The following is a 19,672-nucleotide window of genomic DNA, read 5'->3' as shown; positions in this document are numbered from 1 at the left end:
CTACCCGCCGGTTTCCGAGAGGCATCAGAGAATCGACTCCCACCTCTTCTCCTTTTCTCCTCCCCCACTCCACCCTTCTTCCACTCCCGCTACCCACACATGCTTTCTTCTCACACATTCCCTCCCCTCCAGCCCTGTCCAAATCCCCACCTTCCCCCCTCCTCCCCTTTCCTTCCCGTCAATGCCCACCGCAACCCCCCCACCCCCCCGAACCTTCCTGTCAAATGGAGCCGCAGGGAGACGTTGTTTTCCGTATACTCCGTTTTATAGAAAACTTGCCTGTGTCTCTTGCCATGTAGATTGGGTTTTATTGCAAGTCGTGTGCGTTTTGGTTCTCTTCGGTGCAGGAAAATAAGCCCGTGGGTTTCAGCGTACTGCAGCTGGTAGTGACCGACAGGGACTCCTCGCATAACGGCCCACCCTTCTTCTTTACCGTTGTGAGTGGGAATGACGATGGAGTGTTTGAAGTGAACCAGCAAGGGGTCCTTCTCACATCAGCTGCCATAAAGAGGAAGGTGAAAGATCATTACCTACTGCATGTGAAGGTATGAAGGTCTTCAGGATTTTATATTGTGGATTTCTAGAGAAGGGGTCCTTTGCTGGCTCTAGAAATAAAATGAGTAGAATTGTGGGTTTTTGTTCTGTGGTGGGTTTTTTTTCCTTCTTTTTGCCGTTCCTTTTTTCTTTTAAATGTATATGTATTTTTGAGAGAGAGAGAGAGAGAGAGAGGGCACGAGCCATCAAAGGGGGGAGGGGCAGAGAGGGAGGGAGACAGGATCTGAAGCAGGCTCCAGGCTCTGAGCTGTCAGCCCAGAGGCCGAGGTAGGGCTTGAACTCACAAACTGTGAGATCGTGACCTGAGCCGAAGGGAGACACTCAACTGCCTGAGCCACCCAGGTGCCCTCTTACCTTCGTTTTTATCCCACTGCACTTTGTGGGGCCCGTGTATCCACATGATACTTTATCACAGATGTTAATGGAGCTCACCTCCCTTAGGAATTCGTGAAAGGGCTGTAGAGAAGTATTTATTCTTGTCCTTAATAGGCTTCTTGTTTAGAAGTATTTCATGGTAACTTTTTAAAACTTGAGTGAGGGAAGCCAGATTTTTATTAAGAAGTTAACGATGACCTAAGACCAAGGTGTTGTCGTGTCTTTGGTTTTAATTTCCTCATAGGTGGCCGATAACGGAAAGCCTCAGTTGTCGTCTTTGACGTATATTGACATTCGGGTCATTGAGGAGAGTGTCTATCCGCCTGCGATCTTGCCACTAGAGATTTTCATTACTGCTTTTGGAGAGGAATACTCAGGCGGTGTCATCGGGAAGATTCACGCAACGGACCAGGACGTGTATGACACTTTAAGCTATAGTCTTGATCCGCAGATGGGCAACCTCTTCTCTGTTTCCAGCACAGGGGGTAAGCTGATAGCACACAGAAAGCTAGATGTAGGGCAGTACCTTCTCAATGTCAGCGTAACCGATGGGAAATTCACGACGGTGGCGGACATCACGGTGCACATCAGACAGATAACCCAGGAGATGCTGAACCACACCGTCGCCGTCCGCTTCGCCAACCTCACTCCGGAAGAGTTCGTTGGTGACTACTGGCGCAACTTCCAGCGAGCTTTGCGGAACATCCTGGGCGTGAGGAGGAATGACGTCCAGATCGTTAGTTTGCAGCCCTCCGAACCCCATCCGCATCTGGATGTCTTGCTTTTCGTAGAGAAATCAGGGAGTGCCCAGGTTTCAACCAAACTACTTCTGCACAAGATCAATTCTTCTGTGACTGATCTCGAGGAAATCATGGGTGTTAGGATCCTGGACGTGTTCCAGAAGCTCTGTGCAGGGCTGGACTGCCCGTGGAAGTTTTGTGATGAAAAGGTGACTGTGGACGAGAACGTTATGTCGACGCACAGCACGGCCAGACTGAGTTTCGTGACTCCCCGCCACCACAGGACAGCTGTGTGTCTCTGCCAAGGTAACGCACATAAGTCGGGAAACAGGCGGTACGGATCATTTCGAGTGCAGCCTTTGAAGGCTACACACGAATCGTTTTCTTGAATTTCTTGAAGTTCCTGTTAATGGGCTTTCCCCCCTCTCCTGTCTCTTCTTCTGTTGTTTTTTACAGAGGGAAGATGCCCAGTTGTCCATCATGGATGTGAAGACAGTCCATGCCCTGAGGGATCTGAATGTATCTCTGATCCCAGAGAGGAGAAATACACCTGTGTCTGCCCGGGTGGCAAGTTTGGTCAGTGCCCAGGTGAGAGTTCAGTGATGAGGGGTGCTTCCGTTTGAAAAAGTCACTTCCAGTGTTCCTTGCCATTGTTTTTGTTTTTTGTTTTTTGTTTTTTGTTTTTTTTCTGTTAGCTTTGGTAAATATTGTCAAGTGCGTTTATAATAACAAGTCAAGGGTATGGATGAGTGAGGAGGAGCAGTAGTAACTTCTTCCACAGAACTCACCCGAATTAACGGCGATGCTCTTTCTTCTTCATCATCGTGCTCATGTAAACATACAGTCCCATATGTGCACATTCATGGTGCTTTTTTTTTTTTTTCACATTCCCTTTAAGAATAAATAGTTACCATATCTCATATAGTCTACTGCTTGCTTCTCCCCCTGTTTAATGTATGTTATGGGCACCTTTCCAGGTCATTGCACGTAAACCTAATGCTTCTGAATGGCTCTACCATGATTTATTCAACATTTTCCTTATTCATAGAGCTTGAGGTTCTTAAGATGTTTCCTTGTGTTAAAAATGAATCCTTTTCTGCACTTAATCGCGGTGAGGCTTTGACTAATGTATACAAGTGTTGAATCATTCTGTGGCAGTTCTGAAACTAATGTGACATTGTATGTTAATTATACTTCAGTTTTTACAAAAGCACTTGTATACATACAGCCTTATTTATCGGTGCTTTCTTTTCTAAAACAAGGATTTACTATGTCAAAGATTAACTACGTTTTTAATTTTTAAATATACCATTATGTTAGTTTCCCAGAAAGTTATACCAATTCCTTTCTTGCAGTCACGTGTGACCGTTTCACTCCCCATTTTCTTGGCAATGCAAGGTTTTCAATTAAAAAACAAATTCCATCATCCAGTGGGCATGAAATGATATCTAGTTAGTTTACTGTGGATTTCTCCAGCTTTTTTGTGAATGTTTTGTTTTCTTTTTATTCCTAGTAGCATTTCCTCTCCGGGACTGTTCACAGTCTTTGCTAGTTTGTCCAGCTTATCTGTCTGGTTTTTGTTTCAGTGTATAGATCACTCTGTGTGCTGTGAGCATGAACATTATCTCCAACCCACTGTCTGTGTATTACTGTCTATTGTTTACAGTATCTTTTGTCATTTTGAAATACAACTTTTGCCTGTTCTGTATAATTTTTACATAACCATTTCCATCTCTGGAGAGTGATATTATTTTCATTATTTTTGGAGACTGGGAATTAGATCTTGCTTGAAAAGTTTCCCCAAACCGTGTGAGACTGTGTAAATATTTTCCTAAGTTGTCTTCTAATAATTTTATATTGAACATTTTTATATTTACTTTTTTAAATACGTATTTTTTGAAGTTTATTTTGACAGAGTCCACGCGTGTGCGTGCGTGCGTGCGTCGGGGAGGGGCAGAGAGAGAGGGAGAGAGAATCCCAAGCAGGCTCCACACTGTCTGTATAGAGCCCAACGTGAGGCTTGAACTCATGAACCGTGAGATCATGACCTGAGCTGAAATCAAGAGTTGGACACTTAACCAAGCCACTCCTGAACATTTTTATATTTAGATCTTTCATTATTTTAGAACTCATTCCTCACTGATACAGTAGTCTAATTCTCTTCCAAAAAGAGACCCAGTGGTGCTGTGCTTTTTATTAAAGCAAATTGACATTTTCCATCAGATTGAACTTTATAATGTTGTAACCTTAAATAAAAACTTGGATCAGTGTTGGGGGGAAATCTCCCTTTTAAAGATAGCTTTTAAAAGATCAGCTTGGTTCTGATTTATGTTTTCCTCTTTGTGATTCACAGGGAGTTCATCTGTAACATTTACTGGAAACAGCTTTGTGAAATACCGTCTAATGGAAAACGAAAACAGATTGGAGATGAAACTGACCATGAGGCTCAGAACATACTCTGCTCACGCAGTTGTGATGTATGCTCGCGGGACTGACTACAGCATCTTGGAGGTACATTTTTGAACTTCACGTTACGGAAGACTTAAAAATACAAAATTCCCATTTTGTTTCTATGGTCCATTTTTGAAAAAACAATTAAAGGAAGTGGTTTTATTCCACACTTATATGGTCTCTTGATACTTCTAAGTTTTAGACTTTGTGGGCAAAAAAGCTCCTTTATTTGCTCTGCAGTAACATAGAGATTGACTTCTTTTTTTCACAACCTTTTCAGGTCACATGACCATTAATGTTCAAACTCTAAGCGATATTACATCTTATTCGTGTCATAGAGAATTTGTAGAGAACATATGTAAATGCTTGAAGTGGTAATTATCCTCCACCCCCCCTTTTTTTTTTTGACCTTACCTGATCTATTTTTATTGTTCAATTAACAGTTAATTGTTATTTCTGTGATGCTTTTTGGATGTGCGGTTTGAACTTGATATCCCTGTAACGTCCATTTTTACTCTTTCTGCCGTGAGCAGATGAGCCTGTGTTCTGTAGTACTTAAGTGCAAGGCCTCACTGACTTTCTACCTTCAAGTGCTCACCGTGCCTCTCCTTTAGATGTTTGATCAGAGTTCATAATTGCAGATTCTGTGGGAGTAATGTGAACGGCCATTGTTTTCATGACAGATTCACAATGGACGGCTACAGTACAAATTTGACTGTGGAAGCGGCCCTGGAATTGTCTCTGTTCAAAGCATTCAGGTCAACGATGGGCTGTGGCATGCAGTGTCTCTAGAAGTGAATGGAAACTACGCTCGGCTGGTTCTCGACCAAGTTCACACTGCATCAGGCACAGCCCCTGGGACTCTGAAAACCCTGAACCTGGATAACCATGTGTTTTTCGGCGGCCACATCCGCCAGCAAGGCACAAGGCACGGAAGAAGCCCCCAAGTGGGTAATGGCTTCAGGGGTTGTATGGACTCCATTTATTTGAATGGGCAGGAGCTCCCTCTAAACAACAAACCAAGAAGCCATGCACACATTGAAGAATGGGTGGACGTCTCTCCTGGGTGCTTGTTAATGGCTACCGAAGACTGTTCCAGCAACCCTTGCCAGAATGGAGGCGTTTGCCAGCCATCCCCTACCGGAGGTAGGCTTCGTGACGTGGTCCTTTTTAAAATGTTACACACGAATACACGCAGTTCCTCAAGTATTTCTCTTTCCCCCTTTTCATTCAAATGATAGGTCAGATACTGCAGTCAGTATTGGAATCGAGTGGTTGGTGCATGTTGCACCAGACCGGGGCGTGGGCTAGGATTCTTCCCTGCGGTGAGGCCGCAGTGGGTGGTGTCTTACCTGCCGAGGTCCTGCAGACACGTGGCAGGTGCACCCAGAGGAAGTGTGTCCAGACACCCCTCGTTCTGCACCAGGAGCCACTGGTGAACTACGGCTAACTCTGCACTTTTTCTCCACCCACACTGACATTGACCCAGCGGGACTCAGAATTGTACACTTTGTTCTTTCGAGTGCCCTTCTTTGATCTGATGGCTCAGCACCCAACGACTGCTAGTCGTGCTAGTTATAGATGGGGTGTGATTTTCCAGAAGGCCTCGAACCCTCCTGAAGCGTCACCAGTCCTCTCCCGAAGCCCTGACGTGGAAGAGTGCGCCGAGACTTTTTTCACCTGGCCCCATTTGTTTCCTTTCCCAGTAATAGAAATTATGACACTCCTGGTGCCTGAGAAATAGAGCTTTGTGTAAGGGGATAGAGCAAATATCGAAATAACACTTGGGTGAGATTTCAGAAGCTTCGGTTTTTTTGTTATTTTCTGTGGAAAGCATCTGTGCACACTATATGCAAACAACGGGCCAGGTCAGCCCCACGGTAATACTCTGAATGAAAGCGTAGACTGTGCTCGTGTTACATGGCCACGTGAGGTCAGCCAGGAGGCTCTCTTGTTGCGTCACTCAGGCATGAGGCTGAGAGAAGCATGTTCTTGAAACGTGCTCCTGCAGTCCCTGTGGCAGCTAGACACTGGCTCTGTCGCATGTCACAGTCTTTATGTTCCTTTGGACAGATTTGATAATCCCCTTTCGTTAATGATAGCGCATAGTCTCACAGTGCCTTCACGTTTACCGTTCTCTTGTTTAGCCCCTAAAAGCTTGTGAGTTGTGAATTGACGTAAATGTCCAGTAGTAAGTGTTGTCTACGTGGTCCCTCAAATAAAGGACTGTTGGTCCCTACTCTATATGCTTGGCCCAACAACCTTACCTAAACTATGATTCACTAAAGCTAACGACGAGTTCTCTCTTCCGTTCTTTGTGTTAGGGTTCTCCCAAAAGCGGAAGGGATAGCTTGTTGATCTAGACCACATTTTACCCAGAGGGAATAGGAATTTTACTAACTTTTATGGGTCTCCGAGTCTCCTCTTAGTAAAAACCAATGTACTGAGATACAGTTTTTGAGTTACTGATTGGACTTCTTTGTTCCCTTTTGCTCATTTAGGTTATTACTGTAAATGCAGTGCCTTGTACATAGGGACGTATTGTGAGCTGAGCGTCAACCCGTGTTCCTCCAACCCATGCCTCTATGGTGGCACGTGCATTGTGGACAACGGAGACTTCGTTTGCCAATGCCGAGGATTGTACACTGGCCAGAGGTATGTGTGTTTTTCTTAACTTTCGTAATTACAGTATTAAAAAGTTTTTTAGATGGATGCTTGGTATATAGATGGATACTTGATACATACATCTGACTAAATTTACGTGTTGTTTTCTCTCGCACTGTATTTATCTACAGTAGAAAGTGTTAAGTTTATGCGTATTTCCCCTTCCTTCTTCAGGTGCCAGCTTAGTCCATATTGCAAAGATGAGCCCTGTAAAAATGGTGGAACATGTTTTGACAGCTTGGATGGTGCCGTCTGTCAGTGTGATTCGGGTTTTAGGGGAGAAAGGTAAGTGGCTTCTTCCAGAGTTTGCATCTGCTCTTCTGTGTAGTGTCAAATCAAATAGCAGATGCAACAGAAGTTGATTAATCTGGACTCTGTTGCTTCAGATTTTCATAATCCTCATATAGCTCCTTGTAGAATTTATCTCTTCACTCTTTAAAAACAGTGAGCAGGTGATAGCGTAACGCTTGACAATACTTGCGGACGTCAAAGATATTTATAAGCAGAACATACGGGTTCTTGGAGGCAGTACATGTTTGCGGGAAGAGTGACGATTTTTTTAAGGTGGATACACGTGACGTTGTTACCGGTCTTGAGTGGGATGACAATGACCTCTTCTTATAACCTGTTATAGCTAACATTTAGATAGCATCTAGACCCCCTTTCAACTCTCATTATCTTTTGTAATCCTTACCATAATGCTAAGAGGTGATGATTATTTCCGAGAGGAGGAAAATGAGGCACAGAGCTGCCCGCTAGACACCGCGAAAGAGGCCGGTTGGTGATGGGGCGCCTGGGTGGCTCAGCCGGTTGAGTATCCGGCTTCGGCTCAGGCCATGATCTCATGGTTTGTGAGTTCGAGCCTCGCATCGGGGTCTGTGCTGCCAGCTCAGAGCCTGCTTCAGGTTCTGTGTCTCCCTGTCTCTCTGCCCTTTCCCTGTTCCAGCTCTGTGTCTCCCTCCAAAATAAACATTTAAAAAAAAAAATTTCAAAAGTTACTTGGCGAGGGGCAACTGGGTGGCTCAGTCAGTGCTGAGCATCTGACTCTCCAGGGTCATGGGATGGAGCCCCATGCTGACAGCGCTCGGCGCACTTAGGATTTTCTATCTGTCCCTGCCTGACTCGCATGTGCACGCTCTCTCAAAACAAAACAGTTCATGTTATTTCTAAGTGCCTGATGCTTCACTGAAGTGTTCACTGTCAATCTTGTTGCAAGGCTTTTAAGTGTGAGCTGCTTGTAGGTATTTGCATACGCTTTTGCTCAAGTGGTGGTTAGAGCCCTGAATTTGGCCATCAGTCACATGGTCTTAGTTCCTAAGTTGTTGACTTTAGTAATTCCAGTGAATCAATCCGTGATATATTTGAGAAAAACGTCTCAAACTTTCAATGGCAGGTGAGTGTGGGGCCAGGGCAGTAGCTACCTTTTATTAAAGGAGGGAGGGTTTGAGAAGTGTCAGGTGCATCCTCCCAGGGCCCCCATTTGGAAAGGCAGAGGGGACAGAGTGGCATGTGAAGTGTTAGGTCAGGTGATGGGCTTTGGGAGGTTTTCCACAAGAGAAACATTTTTAGTTTGTTTTTTTCTTAAATTTGTTTATTTTGATAGAGACAGAGCACAAGTGGGGCAGGAGCAGAGACAGGGAGAGAATCCCAAGCAGGCTGTGTGCTGTGAGTGCAGAGCCTGATACAGGGCTTGAGCTCATGAACCGTGAGATCGTGAACCAAAACCAAGAGCCCCTGATGCTTAATCACCTGAGCCACCCAGATGCCCCGACTGTTTGCTAACCTTTCACATGTCTTAGGAAACTGTTATCTTTCCAAGCAGGAACATCTCCTTAGAAATTGAGGCTCGCATATTAGAACAGTTTCCAGCATACCATTTATCAAAATGCACTTTCTTAAAGAATCTGTAACAAACTGGTGCACTCAGCTCAGTCTGTGAGTTTGCTTTAGTCAGCTGTGGAATCCTAGAAGAGTAGCGTTTGAATATGGCTTGACATAATGTTTATCTCCCACAGGTACCACATATAGGATCACATGATCAGTTACCCCGAAGGGTTTTTGTTGGGATCGCTGTTGTCAGCTGTGTGTTTTTGGGCGTTACAGATTTTCCTCTGTTTGGGTGCCGTCCTTCCGTGAGAGTTGCAGGCCAGGCGTATTCTGACTTCCGTTGCTCGTGTCTGTCCTCCTTGCAGGTGCCAGAGTGACATTGACGAATGCGCTGCCAGCCCCTGCCGCAACGGAGCCCTCTGCGAGAACACGCACGGCTCCTACCACTGTAACTGCAGCCACGACTATAGGGGGAAACACTGTGAGGACGCTGCCCCCAATCAGTACGTGTCCACGCCGTGGAATATCGGACTGGCTGAAGGAATAGGAATTCTCGTCTTTGTAACCGGGATATTCTTACTGGCGGTGGTGTTCGTCCTCTGCCGCAAGATGATCAGTCGGAAGAAGAAGCACCAGGCCGAACCTGAAGACAAGCACTTGGGACCAACCACAGCTTTCTTGCAGAGACCATATTTCGATTCAAAGCTAAATAAGAACATTTACTCGGACATCCCACCCCAGGTGCCCGTCCGTCCTATATCCTACACTCCAAGCATTCCAAGTGACTCCAGGAACAACCTTGACCGCAATTCCTTTGAGGGATCTGCTATCCCGGAGCATCCCGAATTCAGCACCTTTAACCCCGAGTCGGTGCACGGACACCGGAAGGCAGTGGCCGTCTGCAGCGTGGCCCCGAACTTGCCTCCCCCACCACCTTCCAACTCCCCTTCTGACAGCGACTCCATACAAAAGCCCAGCTGGGACTTCGACTATGATAGTAAGAGCGGCTTTTTCCATCTGAGTAAAATGTCACTAAGCTCAACAGTGACCTTGTAAATGCTGCCAGAGATTCTGGTGGCTCCATTCACAATGTGTGGAACCTCTGGCAGTGACAGATAGGCTCAGCCTCTGAAGACCTTTAGTAGGATTTGAAAAACCTTCCGGGGCTGAGCCCTGTGGCTGTGATGTTACCTTAATCAAGGAATTGAGTCTAGTCCTATTTGATTTTTTTTTTTTTTTTCAACGTTTTTTTTATTTATTTTTGGGACAGAGAGAGACAGAGCATGAACCGGGGAGGGGCAGAGAGAGAGGGAGACACAGAATCGGAAACAGGCTCCAGGCTCCGAGCCATCAGCCCAGAGCCTGACGCGGGGCTCGAACTCACGGACCGCGAGATCATGACCTGGCTGAAGTCGGACGCTTAACCGACTGCGCCACCCAGGCGCCCCGAGTGTAGTCCTATTTGTATTAATATTCAGAAGAGAGCATTCCATTATTGTAATGGATATAGGTTCTCAAGTATGATTCTGAGGGCTTTTTATGACAAATTAGGAAGGGCATTTGCATGGTAGGATTTTTTTAAATATGGCCAAAAGTGGTGGCCTGACTTGTCTTTTGATGCTTTAAAAATGCTATATACCTCTTTATTTTGAGAGAAAGGGCACAAATCAGCAAGGGGCAGAGAGAGCAGCGGGGCTTGTGCTCACCTGATTTGGGGCTGGAACTCACGAACCGTGAGATCATGATCTGAACGGAGGTCAGATGCTGAACCCCCTGAGCCACCCAGGCGCCCCTAAAAGGAAGTTCTAATGCCCGTGTCCACTAACGGTCTCCATAAGGGGGTTCATTGGGAATTTCCGTTCTGTGAATCTGCAAGGATACTTGCAGGGGTTCTGTTTTTCAGATGCTTCTCCTTTTTCCAGTCATTCCCATATGAAGTCCATGTCGGGCGGGCCTCTGGCGTCACCTGCTTGGAGCGAGCATTCAGCAGTGACCGTGCCGGAGGCCTTGCCCCCTCACGGAGCTCACTGTTGTCCTCTCTCGCTTTCAGCTAAAGTAGTGGATCTCGATCCCTGTCTCTCCAAGAAACCTCTGGAGGAGAAGCCTTCGCATCCGTACAGCGCCCGGGAGAGCCTGTCGGAGGTGCAGTCGCTCAGCAGCTTCCAGTCGGAGTCGTGTGACGACAATGGTGAGTGAGTCGTTCGGAAACACCGTGGCTGGCAGCGCGGGCTGGTATGTGCAACCTCGTAGGTGCGCCAGGTGCCCCTGTTGAGTCCCCGACTGTGGCCAAGTTCCACTCGGGACCACTGGTGACCTGGACCTCGCACGACTTGCATGAACGCCTGCAGGGGACTGTGGTTAAAACCTCCTTCACGGGCGGACAGGAGCCGCTTGTCAGAAATGGGGAGGAACGCCTGCCTCACTGAAAGATCTTTCCTGATTGGCTCGCTTCATATCGGCCTTTTTTCCACGACAGTAAATGTTTTTAGAGGTTTTGTGGGCTGAAAAAAAATAAATAAATAAAGCACGCTCGTAGCAACTTAATCTTGAGCGCGGCCCCAGCACCCTTCACGCTCGCACCCCCGGGAGGAGCCCGATGGGTTGGTTGGAAACGTTCTGTTCTAGCAGCACCTTTGGGATTACAAGGTTCTATTCATCTCTTCCCCCGACTCCCCCGCGGCCCAGCTCCTGCTTGGATCAGAGCGCACTGACTGAGAGCACAGTTTAAGAGATCGCTAGTAAGTTTGATTCTATTTCTGATGAAGAAAGTTTGACAGTGGGATCTTCGGATTTCCCTAGGTGAATTGTGTTCCCAGCTTCACCACGGTAACACTTGCCAGTAGAGAAAATTGCTACTATTCAGTAACAAAATCGTTGTTAGTGGACATTTTTGAATCTCAGAATTAGTACGTTGGACTAATTTTTTTCCTGCATAAAAACGTAATGTGTTTAAACATTTCAAATACAGGCGGAAAGAGATGACCCCACTAGTTATTCTTTGATTGTTTCTAAACCCAGAGTCATAGGGTTCATAACATGTTGTGGAGTCCTTTTCCAGACTAAAGATGGCCATAAGCATCCTCCATTCATTTCTGACTTCTAGCGTGTTCTGTGTGATATCAGGTACAGTGTCTGTTCCTCAGCGACAGAGTGTATGAACCTAGCTTTGCTTATCAAACCAACGACAACAGGATACAATTCTTTCCATCATTAGGCTTAATCTTTAAAACATTAGTGTTGCTAGTTTATGTAGATTATGTTGTTCATAAATACGTTTCAGAGTTTTGTCATATTTTGCTAATCCCCTTCCTTGCTTTTAATACCTCCTAAATACTTTTAATAAAGTATGGTCACATTAGCTATGAGTTAATTGCCAGAAAACCGTGTGAGAGCCAGGAGTGTTTGTATTTTAATCCTTAACATAATTGTAATCATTATCAGTCATAAAGACCGTATTAAGAACCTCTGCTTAAATTCTAAAGCTCTTCTAACACGTTCCCACAAATGTTGTGGCTTAAAACAAGATAAATGTATTCTCTTACCGTTCCGTAGTTTAGAAATCCAACCCAGGTCAGTAGGCTAACGTCAGGGTGCCTTTACTGGGGGCTCGAGAGGACAGTCTGTTTCCTCACCTTTTCTAGCTCCTAGAGGCCACGTTCTTCTCCCGTCCTAGCTCCCTCAAACTGCAGCCGGGAGAGTTTCTGCCCTTTTAAGGACCTTTGTGAAGAATACAGCGGGCTCCATACAGGCCGTTCGGGAAAATCTTCCCGAGGTCTTTAATCACACCAGCAAAGTCAGGGACGGTAACTCATTCACAGGCTCGTGGGATTAGATGGGGACATCTTGGAGGGCCGTCATTGTGTCTACCACACACACACGTTTATCTTGGCATCCATGCTTTCACACGATCTGATACACAAACGAAAAGGGAATTTACCCAGGAAACAGCCAAGCAGACAGTTTGCATTTCTCTGCTAGTATGTTAGCTCCTCAGCTGTTAGCCTGTCTGCAAAAAGAGAGAAGTAATTTGGAGTGGGCGTACACAGAACAGAGTTAAAGCCAGTTTTGTGCTTATGTTACACATTTTGTTGTATTACGTAATGCCAGATTTTTCTGGGAATGTATGAATTCATTAAAAAAACCCAGAAAAATTTTCCTATTTAAATCTGAACGCTTTTGCCCTGAGATGTTAACATAAGTCAGAAAACTTAGAGCAACAAAATTGCTTCAATTATGGTATAATGTGGTTACCTTATTTGATGAATAATACGTAGCCTGATGAGAAAAATGTCTAAGATCTATCACAGCAAGAGCATAGGAGTCATGCATAATTATGTGTTCTGTTATTCACTTTGTGTTTTTACATTAGGAGGTAGGAATTGTGTAATATCAAGGAATCCTATTTAATGCATTGTTTTCTAACTGAAGGTTTTCCTAATTTACTCCTTTTGTACCTTTTTACAAGCTTCCATAGTGACTGTCATACACCTTGTCAACGCTGTAGTTGACACGGTGAATGAAGAAGGTATAGTCACAGTGTGTGTGTTGTGTTTGTGTGTATAGCGACTGCTACTAGACTAGTGTGCTTTCGCCCATCGTGGTGTCTTAAAAACCATTCGTGGTTTTGAGGGGGTTGGGCACGTGTGTGCAGGTGTGTGTATATGCCCATAAATACTCCTACGTATGTTATGTCTTTGTGACTTTTGGCCCCTCGTGGTGAATCTATATAGATAACAGAAGTGACCCCTAAATCTTGACCACTTGAATTTTTCTAGATCCTTTTCACAGGAATACCACTAAGACACAATTACCTAAAACTGACTCTTCACGTCTGAATTTTCCATGGCAGAAAATAATTATTTGCATTATATGGTTTAGTGAAAGTTCATCTGAAGTTTTATCTCTCTGTTCAAAAGAAAGGGCATTGATCACCACCTAAAATTACTTAAAGTCTGCCCTTTATTAATGCACTGAAGTCTGAGTCATCTCATGTAACTTGCACAAGCTAGTAGTTTTTAAACTGCAGATCAGAGCATCTAGAGGTGATGATCACTGACAGGGCTTGTTTAAAAGCCTCATTGTTGGGCCCTGAGAATTCTCCTTTCTAACACATTCTCCGTTCATTCTGATGTTACTGGTCTGAGGATCCTACTTTGAGAACTGCAGCAATAGACGATCCAGAGTGCATGAAGCACAGGAGAATCTTCTTGCTAGGAGATGTTTTCAGGACTGAGCTGAGAAGGATAGTTTTGTGCCAGACGTGATGGGGCAGGCCGGATGGGGGGGTTTGGTGGTATCCATGAATCATACACACACCTTCCTGACAACAGGTGCTGTGTCTTTACCTGGTGAAGCAGAAAGTAATGACGGAGTTTTAAAAAGCAGAACCTAAAACAGTTCTTTCATTAGATCTCCTTCATTGAAAAATCTATCTTGGCATATCTAAGAAATTGTATTTGAAGTTGAATGCTAGCTTCAATGTCAAGAATTGAGTGCCGGTGGAGTAAACACGTTGTCGGTCTTCTCTTTGAAAAGAAATTGCTACATTTTTAGGAGACTTAAAAAAAAATTCTATAGGTACGCATTGCCTAAAATACGAGCTGATTCGTTTTTTAGTTCATTTCAGTTTTTGATTTAAATTCCTAGAAGAGAGCCATCAGTCACATCCTCTTTGTTCCAAATGATGAAATGGGTTTTCAGGAACAGTGTAGAATGCATAGGAAGCACTGGTTTTGTTTAGAACAGCACCGAAGTGGCCCTGATTCTACCGTGATTACTACTTTTCAATAATAAGAATCCTGCCAATAGCTAAGAGTTAGGGCTTGACCTACATTCTCTGATCTAATCCTCATAGTGAAGGGATTTCTACTCCCCTTTCAAAGATAAAAACCTGAAGCTTAGCCAGGGTAAGCACCCTGCCCAGGGCCACGTGGCCCTGACTGGGGTGGGATTGACATCTTTCGCTGCCTTCGAGCTTGAGTTTTGGGGGTGGGGACTGGAGTAAGTGCAGCCGGAGGCCTCCCGGGAGAGGTGAACAATGTCAGTGTGTAAGTCCCACTCGGAACAGGCACGATTTGAAGGGAGTTTCTTCTAGTGATTCACGGGCACCTGGGTTTGTGAATTCGTCTGTAGGTAATGTCCACGTGAGGGCTGGCAAAGTGTCTCTTCTGTAGTGTTAGATGTGTTTGCATTGGGTCACGGGATCCCTCAGTAGCATGAAGGTGTCGTTGAAGCTCCTTATCGAGTTAGACTTGATGAGAGCCTATAGACTTGACTTCTTCCTAACCACATCGTGTGCCTTCAGGTTCAGATTGCCAGAAAAAAATGGAAAAGGAGGTAAACTCACGTTTGAATTTCCTGGCAGAGTTCATCAGTGTCTTCCCCCCCTGCCCCATTTCATTTGTGCTACGTGCATTTCTCGAGCATTTGGAATTCTCCTAGAGGATGGCTTAAAGGCACGATACATGGCTGACTGGGCCTTGATGAACAGTTTGTATTGTATTGTGTACTTACCTTTATTGCCTTTTCAGCCGGCTTTCTGTTTTAATTATGAATGTTTTCTTTTCTCTCTACTCTGCCACCAAAAGAGTCTTTGGCTGCTCCTGACCTCAGCAAATCAAGAGGTGACTGATGCATGCCAGTTGTTCATTGGTACTCACTCAGCAAAACTGGTCAAGATCTGACCCCAGGGCCCGCCTTGCTTCACTTGTCTGCTCCGCGGGTGCCGCCCTTACTAAGTACAGGGCTGTTTGTGCGCTTCATTGAAACGTGTACTGCCTTGCCTGCCTGGCAGAGGAGTTCAGTAATCCTCGGGGAGGGGGGGCATCCCCCAGTGGGGAGGTTTCTGAAAAGAGTAATTAACCTTTTATATAGTCTAAAATGATCCTTAGGCCTTGTGAAAGTAACAAAACTGACTGTTGCAATCTATCAAAGATGGGGTTCTGTTTTTCAGCGCTTGATTGCATTTTGCTTGATTTGAAGGCATGCTTTGGTACCTAGATTAATGTAATTCATCGTTTTTCTTAGGGCTGAGCACAGTGCAGTCTCTAATATAAAGGTCATTATATTATTGTAGAGGAAGTTTGTTTTTTAAATTTTACCATGTTTAAAATTACCTTGGCTCTTCTAAAGAGTTGCTTTAGTGTTTTTTGAGGGCCTAAACTTACCTACTGGTGTCCTGAGCCTGAACTAATAGGGCAGTGGGTTCTCTGTGACCAGGAAAGCGGAAGGGCTGATTGGAATCGCGTGTGCAAGAGTGCACGTAACCTAGACGCTAGCACACGGCTTCTCTTCAGCCTCGTGTCGCTTCCTTGAACGTTAGGTACTTACAGGAAGCTCTGAGTCCCCATTTTGAAGCAGAGCTTTGGGTCACTGGGTAGCAGGGAGGCCCTCAAAGCAAAGATACTGCCTTTGCACGTTGAAAAAGAGCTCAGTGTAACAGACGCTGGGGGAGAAAAGACACTGAAATCTGTTTTCTTGTCTACCAAGGGTATCACTGGGATACGTCGGATTGGATGCCGAGTGTTCCCCTGCCGGATATACAAGAATTCCCCAATTATGAGGTTATCGATGAGCAGACCCCCCTGTACTCGGCAGATCCGAATGCCATCGATACGGACTATTACCCTGGAGGTTACGACATTGAGAGTGACTTTCCACCTCCCCCGGAAGACTTCCCTGTGCCAGACGAACTGCCCCCCTTACCTCCGGAGTTCAGCGATCAGTTCGAATCCATACACCCTCCGAGAGACATGCCCGCTGCTGGTAGTCTGGGTTCTTCATCGAGAAGCCGGCAGAGGTTCCACTTGAATCAGTATCTGCCCCACTTCTACCCCGTCGATCTGTCTGAACCTCAAAAGACAGGCACTGGTGACAACGGTCCGTGTAGAGAACCCTATGCCCCCTGCCCTCCAGGGTATCCAAGAAACTTTGAAGCCCCCACCGTAGAGAACATGCCCCTGTCTGTGTACCCCTCCACGGCTTCCTGCTCTGATGTGTCGGCGTGCTGTGAAGTGGAGTCCGAGGTCATGATGAGTGACTATGAGAGCGGAGACGACGGCCACTTCGAAGAGGTGACAGTGCCTCCGCTGGATGCGCAGCAACACACGCAGGTCTGATGCCCCGACTCCCCCCAAAGTGCCTGGACTTGAACGAGCCCGAGATCGTTCCGTAAACGATCTTCTGCCTCGTTCTCTGCAGAAGTGCTTAAGCGCTTTTTTTTTTTTTTTTTGGCGAGCTGGGGTGGGCATGGCCGCACGGAGTCACGCACTGCCTGGCGTGGTGGCCATTCCCAGCGTCCCAACCTACTGTAATTGGGTGACAGGTCCATTTCTGAACATCTTTTTTGCATTTTACATCCGTCTGTTAAAAATAATGAAACGAAAATCAGTCCTTTCATCTTGTTAGCATGATTCATGTATTTATAGAGATTTGATTATTTTAATTTCCCTTTTTTTTTTTTGTAAATGTTTTGTACAGATTTGATTTTTCATAGTTTTAACTAGATTTTCAAGACCTTTTGTGCATTTGTTTTTGACCGAATTTTGGTGGTGTTAGTGTCATTACCTAGCACCCTGATTTTTCAATATAACCAGGGTTTCATTATATGTCCTTTTCCATTGAGGTATGACATTTCATGAAGACATTTCAATATAGTCCTTCGTTTCTAGCTGTACATAGGATGAGGAAAGATTGTATACATGAACACGTCTTAAATGGGTGACTGTATTTTAGAACTATAAACATTTTTCATTATTGGAAAGTGTAATGGGGACCTTCCGCATACCTGTTTAGAACCAAAACCATCATGACACAGTTTTTATAGTGTCTGTATATTTGTGATGCGATGGTCTTGTAAAGGTTTTTACTGAAAACTACCATTAGCCAGTCTTTCTTACTGACAATAAATTATTAATAAAATATTTGAGCTTTACTGCCTGTTTTTCCTCTGTATTTATGCTTTTGTTTGGGAGTCAGTTAACGAACTGACAGGGACGGATGGATGAAAAGACAAAACCACATTGGCTTTTGGTGGCCCTAACTGTGGAAGGTTCCACCCTGCCCAACCAGGCTGTACCTACAGATGTAGCCGCTAGGTGGCAGTACATGGCTACTGGAGCCCGCTCAGAAATCCAGGTGTAACTAAAACCGCACCCTTTTTACGTATTTGCCAACTACAAGAAAGATTTCCCTTATGCCTTTCTTTCACTAGTTAATGGTTATAATTTAAATGCTTCTAGGGTCTTCACCTAGGACATCTAGCAGAAACAATCTTCCATGTGTATTTTATACAGCGACATCCATCCATCCAGCAAATACCGTGTGCCAACCACTGTGATATGAACGACAAAGAATCAAGCTTTCTTAGAACTTTAGAAAGATACTTTTTCCCTTTAAGTAAACGCCTCATTTTATCAAATGATACATATATATGTATATGTATAAACAAAAGAGCTAAAATAGGTATAATTGAACAAACAGCAAACTCAAACCCTCTGCTGTAACCACTTACAATCCCCAGCTGTTTTTCTCATTTTCCTGTTCATGTGTTAGGGTCTGTATATTGTTCCGAGAGTCACTAGTATTTTTTAGGAATCGCTTATTGATTGTGATGTTTGCATAAGGCCATGTAACCTAAACAACCCCCACTGAGTTACACCATAATTTTTGGATTAATCCACGAACACGCTTTTCATTGTTTTGGCGATGTCAATATTCATTGCTGAGCCAAGCGGTCTAGGAGGTTCATTTCCATTTACTTTGCTACTTTTTCTGAAACAGTTGCCTTCATTTTTCTTTCACTGTGTAAAATTTGTGACTATTTCATGAATTTACCCAAAACACATTTTTTTTGGTCACCTACCATAGGTTATTCTACGTGAAAAGACAAAAATTCCCTACCTTGTCTTTTCCCTGTCATGGCGCATGCAGAAGCTGGTCCCACTTTGAGGGTATAGACGGCACGAGGGAGGAGGCTGCTTGAACCCAGAGGGGCCGGCCGCCTGAGGTGATGCCCAGGTGATGCGTGGGCTCCTCCCAGCGGCCCGGAGGGCTGCAAGGTCAACGTCTGGGTGCACCAGAGCTTTGGGAGAGAGAACTCTGGGTAATCCTGCTCGCTCTCCTCTTCCTGTGCATTTGTTGCTGTGGAAAATAAAAGTCTAGCCAGGAACTGGATCTTCGTAAAATCGGCTTTCATTTCGATTCGATTTTCAGTGACCTCCTAGAAAGGTAACTGTGAGGTTTGTGGGCGGCAACACCCGGAAAACTCCCCCGACGCGCCCCGTTCTCTGCCTCCGGTCTGTCCCACCCTCGCCCAGCCCACTGAATCCGCTCAGTAACTTTCTCAAGGTCAATGTGGGCCGCTCCCTTGCAGACCAGCATTCAGTGTACTTTCTGATTGCTCCTCCTCAGAGGCATTAGGTTCAATTGCAATTAGTGGGCCGGCTGAGACAGTTGTTTGTCGGAATTTAATTTCCTCACTAGCAGTTTACTGCCTCTACTGCAAACAGAATGAGCCACTTGAAAAGAATGACAAGTATTTTCTTTCCCAAGAAAACCTGTTTGTGTGAACACTTAGGCAACGAATGCACTTGTCCCCGTGCTATACAAAAGCGTGACCCTGGAAGAAGCTATGTTCTCAAATGATGCTAGACAGAAAACGTGTAATATTTGGACCAAATAGATCTTAGAGCTACGAGTGCAGGGTCTGTAGGAGGGAGGACACATAGGAACTCAGTGATTCTGAACCAGAGCTGTTATAAGAGAGTCTTAAAAACTGAGAACAAACTGAGGGCTGATGGGAGGGAGGGGAGGGTGGGTGATGGGTATTGAAGAGGGCATCTTTGGGGATGAGCACCGGGTGTTGTATGGAAATCAATCTGACAATAAGTTTCCTATATTAAAATTAAAAAAAACATCCTATACAATTAAAATAAAAAAATAAACCAGAGCTGTTAGCCAGTTGCCTCGGGTAAAAAAATTCTCAGGGCACCTGGGTGATTCAGTCCTTTAGCGTCTGACTCTTGATTTCAGCTCAGGTTGTGAGATCGAGCCCTGTCGGG

At 45.0% G+C, this 19,672-nt stretch overlaps 1 protein-coding gene across 8 annotated transcripts in view; it reads left to right on the top strand.

The window, feature by feature from the left end:
* The window catches only part of FAT1 (FAT atypical cadherin 1), a 132,803-nt gene extending 115,259 nt beyond the window's left edge, over nt 1–17,544 (top strand). For 3 of the 8 annotated variants that reach the window (XM_019422171.2, XM_053900898.1, XM_053900897.1), the window contains 12 exons: nt 348–545; nt 1,175–1,976; nt 2,127–2,258; nt 4,024–4,181; nt 4,805–5,267; nt 6,623–6,776; nt 6,960–7,070; nt 8,978–9,609; nt 10,663–10,800; nt 13,078–13,137; nt 15,200–15,235; nt 16,101–17,544. In XM_019422171.2, coding sequence (XP_019277716.2) covers nt 348–545; nt 1,175–1,976; nt 2,127–2,258; nt 4,024–4,181; nt 4,805–5,267; nt 6,623–6,776; nt 6,960–7,070; nt 8,978–9,609; nt 10,663–10,800; nt 13,078–13,137; nt 15,200–15,235; nt 16,101–16,729 — 3,513 coding nt within the window. In that variant the 3' untranslated portion in view covers nt 16,730–17,544. Of the gene's footprint in view, nt 1–347; nt 546–1,174; nt 1,977–2,126; nt 2,259–4,023; nt 4,182–4,804; nt 5,268–6,622; nt 6,777–6,959; nt 7,071–8,977; nt 9,610–10,662; nt 10,801–11,297; nt 11,351–13,077; nt 13,138–15,199; nt 15,236–16,100 lie in introns of those variants that run through there. The other 5 variants (XR_008421554.1, XM_053900899.1, XM_053900901.1 and 2 more) reach the window with 5 other exon arrangements.
* The last annotated feature ends 2,128 nt before the right edge of the window (nt 17,545–19,672 follow it).

This window comes from Panthera pardus, unplaced genomic scaffold (genome assembly GCF_024362965.1).
Source record: "Panthera pardus isolate Hobbes unplaced genomic scaffold, ASM2436296v1 HiC_scaffold_13, whole genome shotgun sequence".
Taxonomy (NCBI): Eukaryota; Metazoa; Chordata; class Mammalia; order Carnivora; family Felidae; genus Panthera; species Panthera pardus.
This window is presented reverse-complemented; position numbering and strand designations above follow the sequence as displayed.